This window comes from Numida meleagris, chromosome 4, assembly GCF_002078875.1.
Source record: "Numida meleagris isolate 19003 breed g44 Domestic line chromosome 4, NumMel1.0, whole genome shotgun sequence".
NCBI lineage: Eukaryota > Metazoa > Chordata > Aves > Galliformes > Numididae > Numida > Numida meleagris.
Window position 1 is genome coordinate 88,593,351 of NC_034412.1, and position 20,258 is coordinate 88,613,608.

At 38.8% G+C, this 20,258-nt stretch overlaps 1 protein-coding gene across 2 annotated transcripts in view; it reads right to left on the reverse strand.

Annotated features, from left to right (window-relative positions):
• DOK7 (docking protein 7) overlaps positions 1-20,258 on the reverse strand; it is a 63,647-nt gene that overhangs the window by 38,402 nt on the left and 4,987 nt on the right. For both annotated transcript variants that reach the window (XM_021396260.1, XM_021396261.1), the window contains exons 4-6: positions 18,219-18,419; positions 8,734-8,853; positions 697-804 (exon numbers count right to left, since the gene is read on the reverse strand). In XM_021396260.1, coding sequence (XP_021251935.1) covers positions 697-804; positions 8,734-8,853; positions 18,219-18,419 — 429 coding nt within the window. The remainder of the gene's footprint in view (positions 1-696; positions 805-8,733; positions 8,854-18,218; positions 18,420-20,258) is intronic.

Sequence of the window (20,258 nt, forward strand, 5' to 3'; positions counted from 1 at the left end):
GAAGATTTAGGTTGGATAGCAGGGGGAAGTTCTTTACTATGAGAGTGGTGAGGTGCTGGAACAAGGTGCCCAGAGAGGCTGTGGATGCCCCATCCCTGGAGGTGTTCAAGGCCAGGTTGGATGGTGCCCTGGGCAGCCTGGTCTAGTATTAGATGGGGAGGTTGGTGGCCCTACCTGTGGCAGGGGGGTTGGAGCTTGATGATCCTTGAGATTCCTTCCAACCCAAGCCATTCTATGATTCTATGAATTTTCCTGTGCAAAACTCGACAGAATATGAAAAGTTCTCTTTGTGATTCCTTGTTCTCTGAGGATTGTTAGGAAGAGAGGGTCACAGATTCAAGTACATCTCAAGCAGGGAATGTACATGAAGTTTGGCCACATATCAGACAAGAGAGAATAGATTTAAAAAAAAAGAAAAACAGGCATGCTTTTCTGTCACGTTACATCAGTCTAATAGCTCTATCTACCTAAGAGAGACCTCCACAAGGGTCAGTGGCATTTAGTCACAAACCACATTACTCAGCAGTGACCGAAGTAGCCATGGACACGAATACCCTAAATGAAATATCTTGACCATTGTTCTATTATTTTTCTCTTAAGTTCACCACCTTATAATTACATATACATGGCTCATTGCTACAGCCTAGAAAAGAAGGTAACACCACCAATCTTTATTTAATTAAAGGAATTTCTTACCTCCACTGCCCTGGCGACTTGTGTGGGACAGCAAACTCAAGCGCTTCTCTAGTTGCAAAGCTTCATGAGCCAATCTTTCTTCTGAGTATGCTGGATTTGTAGTTGGATCTTTAAAATGAACATACAATAAATAAATCAAAAGAAAAGACATGGAAAAGATACGTAAACGTTAGATACTCTATTTTTGTGTTGCAGGACAGGGAAAACACTGATTGGGAAATGCCTGGGACATTCTGCCATAAAAATAGAGAATCCTGAAGAAATGCAACACAATCAGTCATAATTTTAAGTGTCAATGAGTTTCAAAATTGTACCTAGAATCTGTAGGGTTTACCACAAGCCCTGAAAGGCACGGCACAAGAGACAATAGCTACAGGAATAATTAGCAGATCTATAAGAGTGATAATAAGCGACCTGAAAAATGTGTCTTCATTTCACAGAACTCACTAGGAATTTCATCATCAATAATGACTAGAACTGTTTCACCCTGCAAATATAAAAATCATAATATAGTAATTAACTATTTGACACCCTTATAACTGATCTAGATCATCTATTTAGAAAGACATTGCATTCAAGTTTGATGTTTAGAAGGCCACTAAGTCCAGAAGTCAAAGGTGAAGAATCACACAGGGGACTCTGTCTGCCTATCCAATACAAGATAAAATAGAAGTACAAAAACACTACTAAAATAGAATAATAGAATCATTAAGGTTGGAAAAGACCTCTAAAGATCATCTACAACAACCGTAAACCTATCACCACCATGTCCACTAAACCACGTCACTCAGTGACCCATCTACCCTTTTCTTGAACACCTCCAGGGATGGCAACCCCACCACTTCCCTAGGCAGCATGTTCCAATGCATCACCACTCTTACATAGAAGAAATTTTCCTAATATCCAACCTGAACTTCCCCTGCAGCAATTTAAAGCCACTACCTCTTGTCCTGTCACTAACTACCTGGGAAAAGAGGCTGCCCCTCTCTCACTACAATCTCCCTTCAGGTATTTTAGACAGGGATAAGGTCTCCCCTGAGCCTCCTCTTCTCCAGACTAAATAATCCAAGCACCCTCAGTCATTCCTCATAAGATTTCTGTTCCAGACAACTCACAGCTTCGTTGCCCTTCTTTGGGCACACTGCCTCAATGTCTTTCTTGCAGTGAGGGGCTCAAAACTGAACACAGTACTATGTAGGGGATTTTCTTCCCGCATTTTAGTGAGTTTGCCGTTGCAGCTAAAACTGCTTCACTGAAGGTTCCTTTCTATTTCAAAAGAAAGAGAAAGACCAATTGTTATACAGAACGTGGAAGAATTTTCATCAGAAAAACAGTACGGTCTCCTATAAACAATTTTGCTTCCAACTGGACACAGCAATAAAGCCAGATGTCAAAAGTAACCATCATCCCCAAAGAAATTTTGCAGATTTCTTCAAGTGGCACTGACACTTGTGTCATGTTCAGAAACTGCAAAGGATATTGTCTGCTAATGTGCTCATTATCAGAATCACAGAATCACCAAGGTTGGAAAAGACCTACAAGATTATCTAGACCAACCGTCCACCTACCACCAATATTTACACACTAAACCATGGCCCTTAGCACAACATCTAAACATTTCTTGAACACCTCCAGGGATGGTGACTCAATTGCCTCCCTGGGCAGAAGTTTCAGTAGCCTTCATAATTATTTAGGAAAAGTAATTAATGACAGATAAAACAGATTAGCTTCTTCACAACGGCAAAGGGCTACCCATTGCTGTGGTTAAGTTAGTAAAACAAATTAAAAAAAAATAGTTGAAACGATGAAAGAAGTTTCCTTTTCAGCCCAAGTCTTTCCATTTTAAAAGACTTCAGTTTGATGTTGGCAATGCAGCATTCAAAGCAAGCTCATGATCAAGGGAAACGGCTTTTCCAGGCAAGCTGAAGCTCCATAGGAGTCCCTGTATTGTTAACTATCAGAGAACCTAGCTGCTATATTTCTCCTCTTTGACTCCATTCCCACTTTCTGAATGGTCCAGGATAAGTGGGAGCACATCACAGCAGCAGAAGTGACAGTGCTGAATTTTTTTCTGCACATAATGAAGTTCTCCATCTTTAGCAATCTGCAATCTGGATAAGGTTAGCAGAGCAAGCCAGGCATACACACAGTCTTGCCATAACAGCATATGCTGGAAATGCTAACAGGGACAGGGCAACAATGTGATCAAAAGTGCCTGTGACCTCTGTGTCTCCCATCTCCAACTGTATTTGATGTCAGTGTCTGGCACCCTCCCAGTCTAACTTCTAGAACAGAAAAGAGGACTATACTTTTTTTTCCTTCAGGTTTCCATTCCTATTTCTCCTGCAATACATCTCATGTTAAGTACTGACTAGTTCAAACCTGTGTAACTGCTTACTCAGACAAAACCTCCCAGTGCTTCCATGTGGATCTCTGCCAAAGGCAGATATAAGATTTGGCCACCAGCACCAAAGCTGCAACTCAGACAGGTCTATGCAAGGATCATCTCGTTGGCAAACACTGTTACAGGCTGCTGCTTGAATCTATTTTCAGATGTATTCTGCTCCAGTTACTCTACTGTAAGTAGTTAAATATTTGTATGTCCAAAAAGGTTCTATGAGCACTTTGAAAAAAAAGTCGGCAGAACAGACCAGTAAATGAGTCAAACCAAAATGCAACAGACACCAACCCTTGCAACAACAGAACTGTCAGTAGGAAAGATCCTTCCACTTTCCTCAGAAATTTGACTGTTGATGCACATAGATTTTTCACATACGTAACTATAAGCTTTTTAGTAACTATCATCCCTTTTGAAGAGGGAAAACATGTTATAAATGAGATAATTTTTTAAAAAGGTCAAGAAATTGATCCTGTAAGAATGGCCTTGGATAAACACAAGATGGGAGGAAATTGTAAGTAAATCATCAAATTCTGCATTTCAAATGTTCAACCGCTTTTATAAGCAATCTTCCCCGTCAGCTAACACACAGCTACTAAACACCATAGGTTTCACCCAGCAACATGGATTCCCTAGGCATGGTGTCTCTTCAACGAGTCTGATCATTCTGGGGTTAAATTTCTCCTCCCTAAGTTGGACAAGTAGACAGCCTTTGCCCCATTGCTCATGAGATAGAAACTGCTATCTGAAAATCGGGTTCATAGTTATGTGCTCTGACCTCTCTTTGCTCATCTTTTGGAAAACAGGTTGGATTTTTCATTATACACTAGGAGACTTCTAGAGAAACAGCTTCAAATCTACCATGTATACGTAAACTTAGAAGTCTTAGATGTTAATTACAACTGTTCATCAGTTTTACTGCAGCCTTCGTTTTACATTTAACTTAAAAGTTCTCTGCTAATAAGCAAGACATCTATTGGATGGACAATACCCATTCCCAAGAAGAAGTAGGCTCTTACACAAGAATTTTTGGTTATAGTTTATCCATCACTATTCACAAGGTTTTCATACAAGCAGACAAAGGACTGAAGTCACTGGCAGTCACATTTTAGAGACCAGCCCTAACTGGAGGGCATAATCTATAATATCCTTTCATAGAATCACAGAATAGCTTAGGTTGGAAGGGACCCCGAGGATCATCAAGTTCCAATCCCCTTGCCACAGGCAGGGCCACCAATCTCCAGATCTGGTACTAGACCAGGTGTCCCAGGGCGCCATCCAACCCAGCCTTGAACACCTCCAGGGATGGGGCATCCACAGCCTCTCTGGGCTCTCTTTCATATCAGCCTATAAATAAGGCTTAAAAAAATGAACGGTATAAACAAGCTGTTTTCTTCTTTCATCAACAGTTGTACCTCAAAGCCTCTAAATAACTGTGGAATAATTTGTCATGTTACTAACTCAGGAGGACACCAGTAACTTGATGGGTATCAAGACAGCTGTCCAAGGAAGTTCAGGCAGCTTCAGCCCACACAACATCCTGCAGCAGTTCCAACAACTCTAAGAGCAATTTGGAACCTTAATTTCCCAAACTCAGGACAAACGTATCCTATAACGTAATTTACTCCCATGGAATCCAGGCAGCTAGATTCACTGAAGTCCTTCAGTTAAGAAAATGCTTTGTCAACCATATTTCTCAACCAGAAATAGATTCCTTGCTATAAAGAAAAATCATTAAGGCAATTATTGAAATTTTCCTGAACACTGCTTCGAGGCAAATGGGAAGCATTAAATCAAATTTGGCTGGACTAAAAATGTCTCTGATGGAGATTTTATTTTTACTTTACGTTGGTTGCTATTCAATAGAGCCTCATCAGCTGCTCATCGTGGGAGATTTAGAATACTTTGGTAATACACAAATAAATTGTCACCATAATTTAAAGTTCGGAGGTTCGTGGGGAAGCACCTGTCAGGAAGAATGTACTGTGTCAAGTTAAATCAGCAGCTACCTAAGGTAATCTTGATCATATGCATCTTTAAAATGCAACACTGACTAATTACTCCACTAAACAATGTTAGATAAGTTATGCTGGATGTCTGCCCTTTCTTCCTTTGTAACTGTAGTCAAATTTGCAAATCAGGCCTGGACCCTCACCTTCATTCTAACATCTCCACACCTTGTAAGATGTCTGGAGGAATGCAAGGGTGTCCTATAAGTTTGAGGAGGATCCACTTGGTACAGATACTGCTGAAGGCAGCCACAGAGCTGTCTTGCAGTGGTCAAAGGTGTATCAAGCTTCAACAAAAAGAAAGAGCATCAGATAAATCCTCAGCAAGCAGCACTGCACATTCTCCAGTCAGTCACAAAACAGCCTGAAAAAGCTTCCACAATTAAAAGAGAGCATCAAGACTATTGACATTACACTTTGAGTCTCTCCAACCTGCAAGTCTAGGCTCTTAGCCTTAGTCAAACTTACAGGGTACAGATCTGCCCAAGTAACAAAAGATAACACTAATAAACTGTTCAGCTATTGCTGTGTTCATGTTTAGAATTCCGAATAAATCTTGGTATTGAAAAGAAGGAATTCAACACACACCTGATAAACAAACATTTCTCAAATAATATGCATGCAAATTTAGTATAGATTACAAACCATGCAATAAGTGATTCAGTATTCTGTCAATATCCAGGCTTCTGTCAAGACAAGAACACAAAACTCTATGGTTTATTTTTTAAATATCTTCTCAAGGAGAGGAGGGAAAAAAAAGACTACGTAGCCACTTACAGCAATTATTTTTCAACTAGCAGCTGGGAAAAATAAGCCACTGAAAGACCTCCTGTCATTCATTCTAATCCATTATTAAGATATTACACACTGCCTAAAAACATCTAAAGATATGTGTTCTACCTTTGGATTCCCACTCAATGTCATGTCTTAAATTTGAGACCTGATTATGCAGCCTTTAACAAACAAACTGTATTTTGGTACAATTTAGCTAAGTTAATGGGCTCCCAAAATAAGCACCACCACACAGTGGTAAAGTGTAAAACAGCTAATGTTCTTTTCCTTTACCATTTTATTTTGTATGTACACATAATGGAATTATTTTTATCATGATAATATTCACATTCATTTGGTATATATTTCCAAGAAATCACAGAATAATTCAGGTTGGAAAGAATCTTCAGAATTCTCTAGTCCAACCTGATGCTCAAAGCAGGGTCAGTTAGAAGAAATCAGGCTAGATTTTGCTATCTTAAAATGGTCGGTCACATTTGCAAGTTCTACTCCATGGCATTTTCATTCAAAATGTGTTGTAAAGATAGTATAACAAATGCACACAGTAATTATGTGCATCAATGTTATAAGAACAGCAAGATTTTAAAGAAATAAATTTCATTTTTAAAACCTAAAATCCTGAAATGAGGATGTGACTATTGTACTTGAGCAAACTTGTACATGCAGTTTACAAGCTCCTTTTGGACACTGAGCATTTTACATTTTCTTTAAGAATCACTACAGCAAGTAAAGAAGCAAAAAAATGCCCATTTTCCAGTCCTCGTCTTCAAACTAGTGTCTATCATTCCCTGTTAATTTCATACTTAAGCTAATATATTTGAGTGTTCCATTTAACCACGTTGTTCAGTGAGGTGTTTGTACATATGAAGCCACTGGCTTCATTCATTATCCTTTTGTAAAGATAAACCAAGCAAATGCTGACAGCATAATCATAGTTGCTCTTTGTGCACTGAAGCCCAACAACACTGTCAATCTGACTTTTTTCTCCACCACATTAAGTCATTTTCTCCATGTTTTCCTTTCTTGGGACTATCTAATAGTTATTCAAGTACATTTCTTGCTTAAGTTAGAAAGTTACAGTCAAAAGCAAGAAGTCAAATTCAAATGGCAGCTTGTGGAGAGAATTGTTCTTCCTATGAAAGCTTTTAAGCAAATTAAGTTATACAAAACTAGAATACTGCATATATAAAGCACAGTTAAGGCTGAGTAGCACTCCTCACTGCCATAAATATGAATTACCTGGAGTTGATATTCTTTGGTAGAATCCCCAGTCTGGAGATTTTCACCTAGCTACGTGAGGTGTACAGGTGACTTACTAATTTAGCATATCCCTTTCAAAAGGTTGTGTGAATTCCAATACTCTTGCCAGATACAGCATGCAGCTGGTAGAGACTTGAGCTTCTCAAGCAATACAGAGTGTTCTGTGTAACATTATACTTGATAAGGAAAGTTAGTTTACGGATGAATCACTAGTATTGTATATGCGTATGTGTCTTAAACAGGTCTGTGCAAGCTTCTGAATGAGACAATAAGTAAAGGAGAATACCAGAGCTGAATAGATAACTAAGATGCAAATTTACATCTATGTGGCCTTCAAAAGCTTTTTCAAAGAATGTGTCATCTTACAAAAAATAAAATCAAATTTCTTTAAAAAATGACCTTGTAGGCATTTCTGGACACTTTTGTTAAGTGGAGATTTGGAAAAAGTTTTAGAAATGCAGAAAAATGCACATCCACTAGCAAAGCTTTAAGTATCAGCAGTGTTGGGGGGGGGGGGGGGGGGAAGTTAGTTGCGGGGCTTTTTTGTTTCTTTCTTTGTTTTTTAAATGCTCTTCTTAGCTTTATGCAAACACACCTCATGGCATAAGAAGAATGAGGTGTTACTGCCTACTACACTGCTTTGTTGCTTTGTTTACCCTAGTGTTACAGCTTCGGGAAAGAGGAGACAAACCAAGCCTTGTGTCTACTGTATTTACCTTAGCAAACCTTTTGCAGTTTAAAACGTTTCACGTCCACACCTAATCTTTTCCATCGCATTTCCTTCCCAAACTGATTATCTTCATCTTACAACAGCGATAAAACTCTGCCAAACATCTGTTAACTAACACTTAAACAGAAACTCAAAACATTTCCTAAAACCCGCCTCATCCTTCATCGTTCCTGCAGTCCCATTATGCTATATCCCATTGCCAATTCCCAGATAACTTTCTGCACTTTCCTTTCCACACTCTTACTCTGTTTGACAGTCATTCCAACTCTGTATTATATTTTTAATCTGTTGAAGTCAAAAGGCAACAGGGCTTACTGTGATTCTGATTTCCTTTTTTAACATTACAGTGCACACAATATTTACCATGAAATAGGAAAAGGAATTTAATCCTTGCACACCAAGAAAAAAAAATCCTCAAGCAGCCAAGCTGAAACTGAGGCCTGACAAAGTTTCTTCTGAGGTTGGCAGGTTTTCCAAACGTTTGGGATAAATCCAAAATACCCCAAGAGTTAGTTTTCCTAGTTTCAACTAATTAAACCATCAAAAATATTAACTCAGACCTAGCTCTAAGTTGCATTGTACAAGCTTACAATGGCCATACTTTAGTACCATGAAACAAGACAAGGCCAAAGATAGCAATATCACCAGAAATCTGAATGAGCCAGAGCAGCAGGGTGAAACTGGGTACATTCAATGGATAAATCTGCACTGCTAACATTTTAGAATGGAAACCACTTTGCACTTTCTGCACCCTTACTGTCTGCAAGCTGTTCTTACAGTCAGAGCAATAAGTGCTAGACATGGCAGGTTCCAACTTTGCTCAGTCACTCTGTGGTTCCTATATTAACCTGGTAGGACTGGACGCAAACCAAAAGGGCCTTTCGTCGGGGAGATGCCGCGGACGATACAGTCGAACAGAAAGCTGATCTGCTCTCCTTCAGCACAAGAAAGGAAGAAAACACCAGCCCCTGCAAGAAAGAACATAAATGTGTTTTTCACCTGGATACATCAGAAATACATTTAGCTGAAGCTATTTATAATAGAGCAATCAAGAGAGTATGAAATGCAAGCCATGAAAAGAAATCAATGAAACATATTCTGCAGAGGAAAAAAAAAAAAGAGGTCAGCATATACATTGAGTCAGGAAAACACACAAATTCAATAGATAACTAATATTTATGCTAATTTTCTGCAACTCAGGCAGTTAGAGCAATGCCAAAATACAAACCATATGCTTAACAGCTGTCTGTGTCTTTTATTCTCATTTACCCCTAGAATTTTGTAGATTCAATCTTAGCTGTGCAAGTGTCATAGTTACTAGAAGCGTCTTAACCAAAATGAACCAGGGTAGTTCTGCTTTTACCAAACTTTATCAAAGAACAGCCTTTTATAACCCCTGTAGTGATCAGGGTTTGATTATATTGTTAGATTATAATATAAATTTTCCCACTTATTTAAACAGCCTAGACTAAGTCCTATGTACCTATTATTAAACAGAACGTAACAGGACTCCACAGGCTGTCATCAGATCTTTACCCTTAGCTCTATTCTGATATTTTGCTTTCCATTCATTAAGAATAGCCCCAAGCAAAATTAGAATGAGAATCACTAAATAAACAAACAAGTTCTGAGCCACATGATATACAGCTACGTGGACAACACGGAAGACCAAAAATGTTCCACGTAACATTTTGAGAAATTTCAGCCCAAGTCCTACTCATGACAGAAAAGAAGCACAGTTGGCCTTTTTAATGAACTGAAAGCATCAGGCAAAATACTCACCATCCCAAGTAACCAGTGAAATTAGTATATAGATCTTTTAAGAAATGCTGTCAGTTCACCAAAGCCAAGTATAGTACAAAACCAGAACACCAAATCAACAGAGTTTAATATATAGCACTCCTAAGAGCCCTTAATCTGGACATAAATTTGATTTCTGCACATTTCTCTAGCTTCTTCTGAGTTGAATGGCTACTTTCGTCAATTTTACTTAAAGCAGCAGCACTGGTCTTGACGAGAATGCTTGCACCCCTACCACTTCCCACACACATGCAAGTCTTATCCAACAGGTTTTCCACATTTCACTTGAACAATGGATCTGTTTGACAAAGGACTGCTGGATTCAAACAAAAGGGGGGGGGGGGGGCAGAAAAAAGGTGATCACAAATCAAATTAATTATTTTAGAAAATTAGATACAGCTCAAGCAGCAAACCGATCACTTCAGGAGAAAGCATATTCTACTCCATGCTCTTTTGTCATTCTCAGTTTATGTCAGACCTAAGTCCCTGCCTGCTCTGCTTGAATCTGTTCCAGACTACACTGTTTGAACCATCTTCTAATTTGATTTGTCACACCATCACTTTTGTTCCTCTTCAGATCTCACTGATCAACTGTATCCCACATTTTCTCACAGCAAATACACATGCAATGGCTTCAGTATCAAAAACCATCTCGGAGATTACAACAGCAATCATGCAATCTGACAGGTATGAAAGTTTCAGGTAGTGACTCATATACAGCCTTGTCACATTTTCCCTCTCCAGGAGATGCCAAAGAGTCAGAGAACTGTATTAAAAGAAGTTGGGTGCAAAATTTGCATTCAGAAGGTATTTGAAATTTAGCTCTCCCTCTGAGCTAGTTTCTCCTTCCCCTCACTCAGTGGAGAACAGTTTGCCTGATGTTAAAGGCTATGACTCTTCCCCTGTGAATCATACTGATGGAGAAGAACTTGCCTTTCTTCAGGAAGCAGAGCAGCACAAAGCTCTGCAGGGTTCTGAACATGACCTCCCCATTCCATGAACAATAAGCAATCAGGATATAGAGAGAACAGAGAACATTCATATCTCAAGCACAGTGATGGACTATGGCCTGATAATTCAGCAGAAACTTGCATGTTACCATTCAGGAAAAGAAGATACCTCCAATGTTTCTATGCATACAGGTTACATCCGGACCCCTTGCTCTTTGCCACTATTGCAAAGAAGTGGCTTACTTGAATTCCTAAGTGGCTTACTAGCCCGTGACTTCAGTGGAAACAAAGAAGTAAACATTTACTGAAATTTACTTCCATGCAACTTAGGTAATTAACTCAAAGAATAATTTCTGTGAAAAATCATTCGACATTTGGAAACCCAATAAACAAGCATGAAAGCCTTTATATAACTTGTACAAACAGCATATGGACATGTGCCCATGGGTACAGATCCAACATATGTGCATTCCCATCAAATATTTCTTTGTAGATTCTGTTACTCACATGATCACCACAAAATGTTTTCTTTCTCGTTTTGTTAGAAAGAACTAGAATGCAAAGGAGGGAAGAATTTTAGGAGTCCTTACAAAAGACATCAGATGAGATGAATGAATAGGTAAGGTTCAACTGAGTTATGTTTTAAAAACATACATAAAAGTCAGCAATTGCATTTCCTTTCTGCATTCTTGAGAAAGCTGATAAATTCACTACTAGAAATTACACGTCTCAGTCATGTGCTAGAATAGATTTGGTACACAGGCATTTGGTAGCCCAGGAGTATGTGGTACACATCACTGTAATACCATGCAGCTGTTTACTAGATTGAAGAGCTCTCTCTCTCTTCGTGGGGGTAAGAGACTTGGTGAGAGATACTGCTTGAACTCAATATGAAAAGAGTTTCCAACAATGGCAGGCCAAAAGGAATACATTGTTTGTCCTTTTGAATGCACACATGCAGGTGATAGGAAGTAAAAAACAGCAGTCTATGGCAATTGAAGTTTCTCAGCGCTACCACATATCGAGAAACACACTTATAAGAAAGAAAGAAACAGTAATATAATGCAGAAAAATATAGTGGGACTCTTTCCAAAATACTTCGTAATTCTGGTCCCCTGCGGCCAAAGAAAAGATTAGTGCATACTGGAAAACAGGTACACAGATGAGCTACTGCTGAGCTCTTACAGGGAAGACAGCTGGGCTTGTTTAGCCTAGCAAAAGAGACAGAGTGCATAAATAAGGGTTCTGTAGTTAATTTAGGAGGTAAGCATCAGGGAGAGAGAGAGAGAACATCATGCTAAAGAACAATGCCAGAATAACAACCTTGGATATAAGAACAAAAAGTTAAGTTGGAAACCTTGTAAAAGGATTTTAAAGGATCATAGACATGAAAGGATCTACAAGACTCAAGACCCCATTCTGGTCTAATACACACTTGGATCCTTTTTAAAGGATTAGAGTCTTGATAACACCACTATTCAAACAGTGTTGAACTTTCAGAAACAGTTGACAGCCACTCAGAAATCAGATTCTTTATTTGTACATGCCTCACCACAACTTCAAACACCATTTTAATCAATGGTATACCAAGAAATGCAGAATATCTTCTTGAACCCTGAAATGTTTCCCTTGAAAGAAAAGGTATCTCATTTTTTCCACTTGTATCATTTTGACACATATTGCTGGGGAATACTCTTGATTTACAGTAGTATAAAAAACTACAGAATATACCACCAGTTAAAAGCAGCACCCAGAAATTAGGATAAGCTTAAAGGTGAGAGGGGACCCAAGGGAAGACCTGCAGCATAACATAGGTAATTCAGGTACTTCAAAGTCCCATAGCAAATCCATCAACTACAGCTCCCCATTTGTATAATTCATTCATATTTCATACCACACATTCTTTACACAACTGGCATCCTGGCCAATGAAGTAGACCATTCAGGTTTCCTGCGATGAAGAAAAAACAATCAATTGATATTCTTGGAATACAGAAATTGCATCAAATCTAGAAAAAGTTACACAAGATCTGCAACAACTTAACTAAAGAACCAAAATGGAGGGCTAGTTATACAGCCCATTTCTTACTTTCTGCTGTCACTAAGCATCCTCAGTAAGAAGAAAACAAAGATTTGAAGCCCTGAAGGGTAAAGGAGGCCAGGAAACAAGGTATCCCACTCTCATAACAGTATGACAACCAGAAGAAACATGCAGAGCCACACAGCTACCATATCACCTCTTCCAGTGATGTTTCAGAGTGTCTTCTACAGCTAGGCAACTCAGTTGGTTTTGTTTTCTGAATGCTTACCTAGGGACTCAGAACATCTTCACTCCCACTTCCCAGAACCAGTCTGCAGGAGCAGACTCCGGCCTGTTCAGGAAACTACTTGGAAGAATCCCAGGGTATCTGGTCCTGGAGAGAACATGGATCCAGAAGAAATGGCTCATTTTCAAGGATCACCTCCTGCAATTTCAAGCCAAGCAAAGATGGCAGGAAAGCCTGCATGGATGAACATGGAACTCCATGTAAAATTCAAACATAAAGAAGAAGCACACAAGTAGTAGAACTAGGGTGACCAAGATGATGCAGGAGAAATACAGACACACCATCCACGCACACAGGAATGGGGTTAGGAAAGCCAAACTCTAGCAGGAATTGAATCTGGGATGGGGGTGAACGTGAAGAGCAACAAGAAGGGCTTCTGCAAACATACCAGCAAAACAAGGAAAATGAGGGAAAACTTCAGCCTACTGCCGAAGGGGTGGTGGACCTGGTGACAAAGGACATGAAAAAGGCTTAAATACTCAAAGTCTTCACCATCTTGGTCTTTACTGATAAGATTCAACTTCCCTGTCAGTAATCACAGGCCCTTGAAACCAGCAGGGAATCTGGAATGAGGAAGATTTTCCCTTGGTGAAAAAGGAGCAGGCTGAGGAATATTTAAACAAATTGAACATACTGAAGCCCATAAGGCCTGGTGAGATACATTCACATAGGTGGTGAGGGAGCTGGTCAATAACACAGCAAGTCCACCCTTGGTTGGCTTTATTTTCCAGAAAAGGACTGGGAAGATTAAAAAAAAAAAAAAAAAAAAAAGAGTAACAAAAGCAAATAGATCTTCAAGAAGGACCGAGGAACCACAGGCCAGGGGAGGTAATAGCACAAATAATCCTAGAAAGCATTTCCAAACATACCAAGGACAAGATGATGACTGGGAGTAATCAGCATGGAATTTACAAAAAGGAAGGAATGCCCAAACAAACTGATAGTCTTCTCTGATAAAACGACTAGCTTGGTGGATGAAGCAGTATATGTCTTTTGTTTTGACTCCAGCAAGGCTTTCAACACCATCTTCTATAACATATCCACTGACAAAGCGATCAAGTGCAGACTAAATAAGTAGACAATAAAGCGGACTGAAAACTGGCTGAACTGCCAGGCTGAAAGGGTTATTATCAGCAGCACAAAGTCCAGCCAACTACTACTGGTGTATGGTGGGGTAAAAGTTTGGGCCAAGGGTGTTTAACATCCTCATTGACCTGGACTGCAGCACAGAGTACACCCTCCACAAGTTTGCAGAAGACAGAAAACTGGAGAAGCAGCTGATACACCAAACTACAGGAAGAAGTTGCTCACAAAAGTCGTGGAGTACTCATCCTTGGAGATGTTCAAACCCTGACTGAACATGATCCTGTGCAAACTGCTGCAGCGAACCCCAATTTGAGTAGGGGGGGCTGAACAAGGTAACCTCAAGAAGCTGCTTCTCAACTCAAGCATTTTGCTTAGGCATTGTGACATCTAAACTTAGTTTCTTTCCAATCTCATTCTGAAGAATTACCTTCATACTGAAGTGTAGAAGCTTCATAATCAACATTATAATGCTGCATAACAGACTAGCAGTGTATCATCAACACTTTAATAACACAGAACTGCTACAGCAAATTCTCTGTATTAAAGCACCAGTTTTTCAACATAAATTGCAATGTTTGTCCGTGTTATCAAACAGCTAAGCAAAAACTATCAGAAAGTTAAAGAACAACAAATATTAATCTAAACAACTTGATAGCTTTCAAAATTCAAGGATTCATATGAACTGGTGATATTTTATGTGTTGAAGCACAGAATGTTCTTTCAGATCAGTTAAAAGTAAAGTAAGATTCTAGTATATTAGTAATGCTTTAATATATGTAATATTTGTGTTTTCTGCCAAATCCAACAAGACGTTCCCTAAATACTGCAATGAAAATGAAATGTACAAATGGAAGGTGATCTATATTCACATACAAGTTACTGAACATTTTGGTTACCACATAAAACTAGCTCGTATTACTTATGGCTTTGCTTCTATTTAGGAAAACAGACATCTTTAACAACATAACATGAGCAAGACATAGAACTGCAGGGTAATATATCAGCAATCTAATATACTCAATTCCAATTACATATACAGATCATAACAAACCGTACATAATCGATAACAGAGGTCCAGCCCATTTCATTATAAAACCAAGGAAGAGAAAAGATACTCATTTATTTCGGGCTGAGTTAGATCCTACCAAAATGTACCTTCAATCTTTATGCCAATATCTTAAGTGTCTTATTGCTGAATACTCGGAATTTAGGCCACCCCCAAACAATCTATGTGGAAGTGCTAGACTCAGATTTCTGGATGCGCGCAATCATCCAATAGCAAATGCAAATTGGACAAACACAAGATCTGGGTAAGCTGTACAAAGGAGGAGCACATATTGCACACCTCAAAGCAAGGCTCTACAAGACTTCGTAGAAAGCTGTGGTAAAGACTCTTCCAAGAAGACCAGAGTCCAGCAAGCAGGAGAGTGGCTCAGCCATCAAATTTCTTGTTACTTATCTCTTGCAGACCACCTTCTTTTCTAGTCTACAGAGCTCACGTAAGATCATGAAGGTTGCTGAAGGAGTACGAGTGGTACTCACATCTTCAAAGAATCTTTCCAGGGAATAAAGTACTAATACTACAGACATTTCCTTACTCATCCATCGTTCCTGATGCATTCAGAAACCCAGCCTTACCCGGTGCACACTCTAAGGTGGTTTGACTACACCAGTACACACTGTAGCAGCAGTTTTCTGACTAGTTGCAAGAAAATCAGCACAAATAAGCATGCGAATAGCAAATCACATATTTTCCAAATTTGGTTTGGGCACCCTCAAAAGAAAGACACTTCCTAAAGAACGGGTGATTAATAAGAAGGCTCATTTCATTTTGATCTGCAAATACCCCTTACTTCTATCCTTTCAAAAATGAAAACCAGAATTGAATTGGAATCTTTTCATCAACATTATCATAAAAATCACAGACACTGAGTCCTAAATGCCTATTCTTTATACCCTATCAAAACGTTCCTCTCAAAACTGCAGGATACCTAAGAAGTGGATTCTCCAGGCAATACACACTGCAAATTCTGACAGTCAGTGCTGAACAGTCACTCTGATAAAAGCAGGAAAGAGAAAAAGCCAATTGTTGTGGGGTTTTTGTTCAGCTGTGTTTTGTTTTGTTTTTAAAGGAGAACGTATGACCTAACATGTGTCACTGTTTTCTGCTAGTCATTTCCACTTTTGGATAGTCATTAATGTTATTTCCTTCCATATTATAATGTATGTCTGCATAAAATACATGCTTGAAATCTACAGATACTCCATTTGCTATTAACTATGTACTCCAAAAATCCATCCATGAATTGAAGGCATTATTGGTAAGAAATTACTACCTTCTTTCTTTGATGCACCTGCTTTAGGATTCAATTCAAAAACTGAATTTAACACATCACAGTGCTACTGTACCCTATACTCAATAAAAATTACAGATACTCTGCTTCCCTAGATAGCCTTAGGACTACCAATTACTCCAATAGATTTAAGATTTAAGGTCTCTCATTTGAGGAATTATGTAAATGATATCTATTACACAAGTTACCAATCCATTGCTAATATTTACTTAAATATTGCTTAGAATTTCTATTTCAAATGTCTATACTTTTTAAATACAAATTTTCCACAGTTAAATGATTTCAGATTTCATTAGTTCAAGAACTGGTATGCTACACAAGCTTCCCAGAAAGTACAGCCATCCTGAAAGCACAGAGAACACCACACTTTCAAGTTTGGAAGGTTTTTCCCTGAAAGCATTCTGAATGCATAGCTTAAGACTTCTATTATCAGTTAAGAATCCAAAGAGTGAACCCAAATTACGTCTGCACAGAAGAGCACATATTTAAATACGAAAATATAATATTCTATAGCAAGTTATCTACTGACAGTCTGAACTATACCACTAAGCAACAAGACTCTCCTGTTTTAGGCTTCACACAACTTCATAACCAAAACTCAGTAATCTTAACTACAAGCATTCGTTTTGCTACAGACTATACCTATAACACATTCCCTCAGACAATGAAAACACCTCTTTAACTCCAACATTTAATTAAGTAGTGAAGGATTTGAACTAGAATGTTCTGCATTGCAATCTAGTGCCCTAATTCAGAAATGAAGGTATGAACGTCAAGTCCACACTTACCACCTTTATAACTCAGTTCTGTATTTTTCAACAGACAAACCATTAAACATTCATTATAGTAAAACAGTCAAAATAATTCATTTTCTCTTCCTCCCCAAATTTCATTAGAATTCCCAAGGAAGAATATTTTGGGGATTTCCACCAACTTGGAAGCTTCTTTTTTTTTTTTTATTCTAGTAATACTAGTAATAAAAGAAATCTATTATTTTCACATTTCAGCATGCAAATGTCACACAACTTCCTATCCAATTTGGTAATATGCACATCCGTTTCCACTCACAGACCATCAATACAGCGAATCCTGCTACTGAAGTTAAAATTCAGCGTTTTCAATTGATGTATACAATTGCATTAATCATCTTTTCCGCTCTTATATAGGTTTTTTGCATTTTATCTAAAGTGATAATGCGAAAAGTCCTAAATATGAAATCAGAGCAAGAGATTCTGCCCATCTAAAGGGGTACCTTAGCTACTAGGCTACAGAAACTAGCTTCAGTTTGCTTACTTTCATTTTGACCTCTTGAAACCTTTGGTCCCATAGCATGACAAGTATAATAGTAGGCAGAAGTTCCTTAAAGTTAGAATTCCTCTCTACTGGATTTAGACATTAGTATTTTTGCAACGAGAGCCTTGCTTCTACTTCAATATTGATTTCTTTCTGCAGACAACAGAAATAACCATAATTTAATAATCTGAACATTAAACCATTTTGCTTCACCTCTTACACGACACAGGCCTTAACCTTCATTACTTTATTCTTGCTCTGAGTCCACTAGCAACAACTGACTGAGCATCTTCTGGAGAGCCACATGGCAACATTCAGCCATAACTCCACACTTCTACTGAACATGAGGGTTGAAGCAAGCAGAAACCTACTCAGTAGAACAGAACATTTGATATGAAGCTGACTGTATGACAAAGCTGCACAGCTGTTTCCAGAACATCCACGTTGATAAAAAAAAATCAAAATGTACATTTCCACAAATAGTTTCAAACAACTTTTAGAAGACAAGTTCTATTTGTACTTACAGAAGCCACACCTGGTACCCCCTTCAAAGATGAATCCATTTGGGACAGCTCCATATCGACGCAGATCTGAGAGTTTCCATTGCCCCATAACACTAGGAGGAAGGTCTTTTGCAAGGACGAGAATGTCATTGCAGAAGTGCAGCGTAGCAGGCCCACTCTCTAGTTTAGTGCCAGGTGCTACAAAAACTTGAAATCTATGAACTATCAAATAAGGAAGAAAAAAAACGTTACTACAGAAAGCATGAGTAATGTACCATAACTTATGTAAGTCATTCTGTTCAGCTGTAGTGTGTAGACTGACCCCTACCCACATCACAAGGCTAGGACAGGGATTCTAGCTAGAGCCCAGATAGCCCCACATGAGTGGCTAATGTTTCAAGTTATTAAGTTGTAATGCTACAACTTAATGCTACATTAATCCCTCAAAACTCTTACAGAACAAACCCCATCTCAAATTAGTCAGTTACCCAGCCCTTGTCCATCCTTGCATCAATACAGGGATTTCTTTCTGCATCCTCCTTTGAATAGCCTTTGCCCAGCCTTTCTGAATTGCATGCACAAAGACACACAACACAGTGCCAAAGGAGCCCAGAAGTCAAAGCTCAAAGAAGTGGCAAGTTCTAACAAGAGGTCTGCCACTGACTCATTTGCAACCTTTAATAATCTGCTTCACTCCTTTCCACATATTTCCTTCCCTAACAGTAAAATGAGGAAAATTACATTTTCCCACCTTTGTGACTCTTTTGTGAGCTGGTGACGCTAGATGCCCTGATATTTAAATTGACTTGGAAATTAGTGATTCATTGGTAATGTATGTTCTCAGATGTCAGTTAACTCTTTATATTTCTCAGTCTAAACTCCAGCAGAGCTGGGGAATACACCTCTCTCATTCAAGTTTATATCCCAACTTCAGTATCTCCTATATTGCAAGGGTCCTTACCTACAGTAGCAGCCGTTCTAGGCTGGCCTGCCATCTTCTCCAGAGCTGGGAGTATTTCAAAGAGTCAAATCTCACAGTATTTCAAAGGTAGCAATTTAAGTTCGCAAGAACCTAATTCTCAAAAACCTATTTTGACCTCCACTACCCCTCCAGTTTCTTTCATTTTGCAATCAGATACAGACACACAAATCCATCTTGGCACAGAGAAGCATAAGGACTGTCACATTTTCAGATGGATTTTCAAGGAAGCATTTATCAGGAAACATGTAAATTTACATTTTGGTTATCCATTTAGTGTCATTCAAGCAGCTTCCTGCCTATGATATCTACACAGTAACTTCCTGGTATTCTCATTTCTTGTAATTATTCTTCCCTACTTCTTGCCTATGCTCCTTCAAGCATCATGAATTTCAACCAAGTCTGTGCCTTGCTCCTTGTTTAAACTGTTGCTATATTAGTTACCATCTTAGCTGTAAGTTAGCTCCTCACCTATGACGTACATTTGCAAAGTTTCCTAAGGCTTCAGCAGAATTAGCCACAAAGTCATTTGAGTGAGATGTGTAAGGAGCCAGAGATAGATCTTTAAGCAACCGCAGCTCTACTTACAGTAATACTGCTAGGGAGCAAGTCAATAGTCACATAATGTTCCCTTCTGGGCAAACAATTATGTTACACAACCTAACAAAAATATAAAATATGAAAGAGATAGCAAAGCCACCCTGATGAATGATATTCAGTAAAAAAATATTTCATACCCTTTGGGATACTCTGCACAGTTAACTTCAGAGGTACTTTGATAGCAATTAAACCATAAGAAGCAGAAACATCAGCATCCTTTCTGCCTCATAAACAGAGAACAAAGAACACTTTAACACAGTGGGTTACAAGTTACCCCAGCTGCCAAAATGAAAGAGTTGCAACTCAGATTCCAGAACACTGTTAGGAAACAGCATACCCAAATCTGAACAAAACCAAAATAGAGGCAGAAGTCACGTCTGAACGTGAAGGATTTGCCATATTCTCCTTTCTTGGCAATTTGCAATTTTTTCTACAATTCTCCCCAGGCATCTACTGTTTTGGCTGGGAGGGAGGGAAGGAAT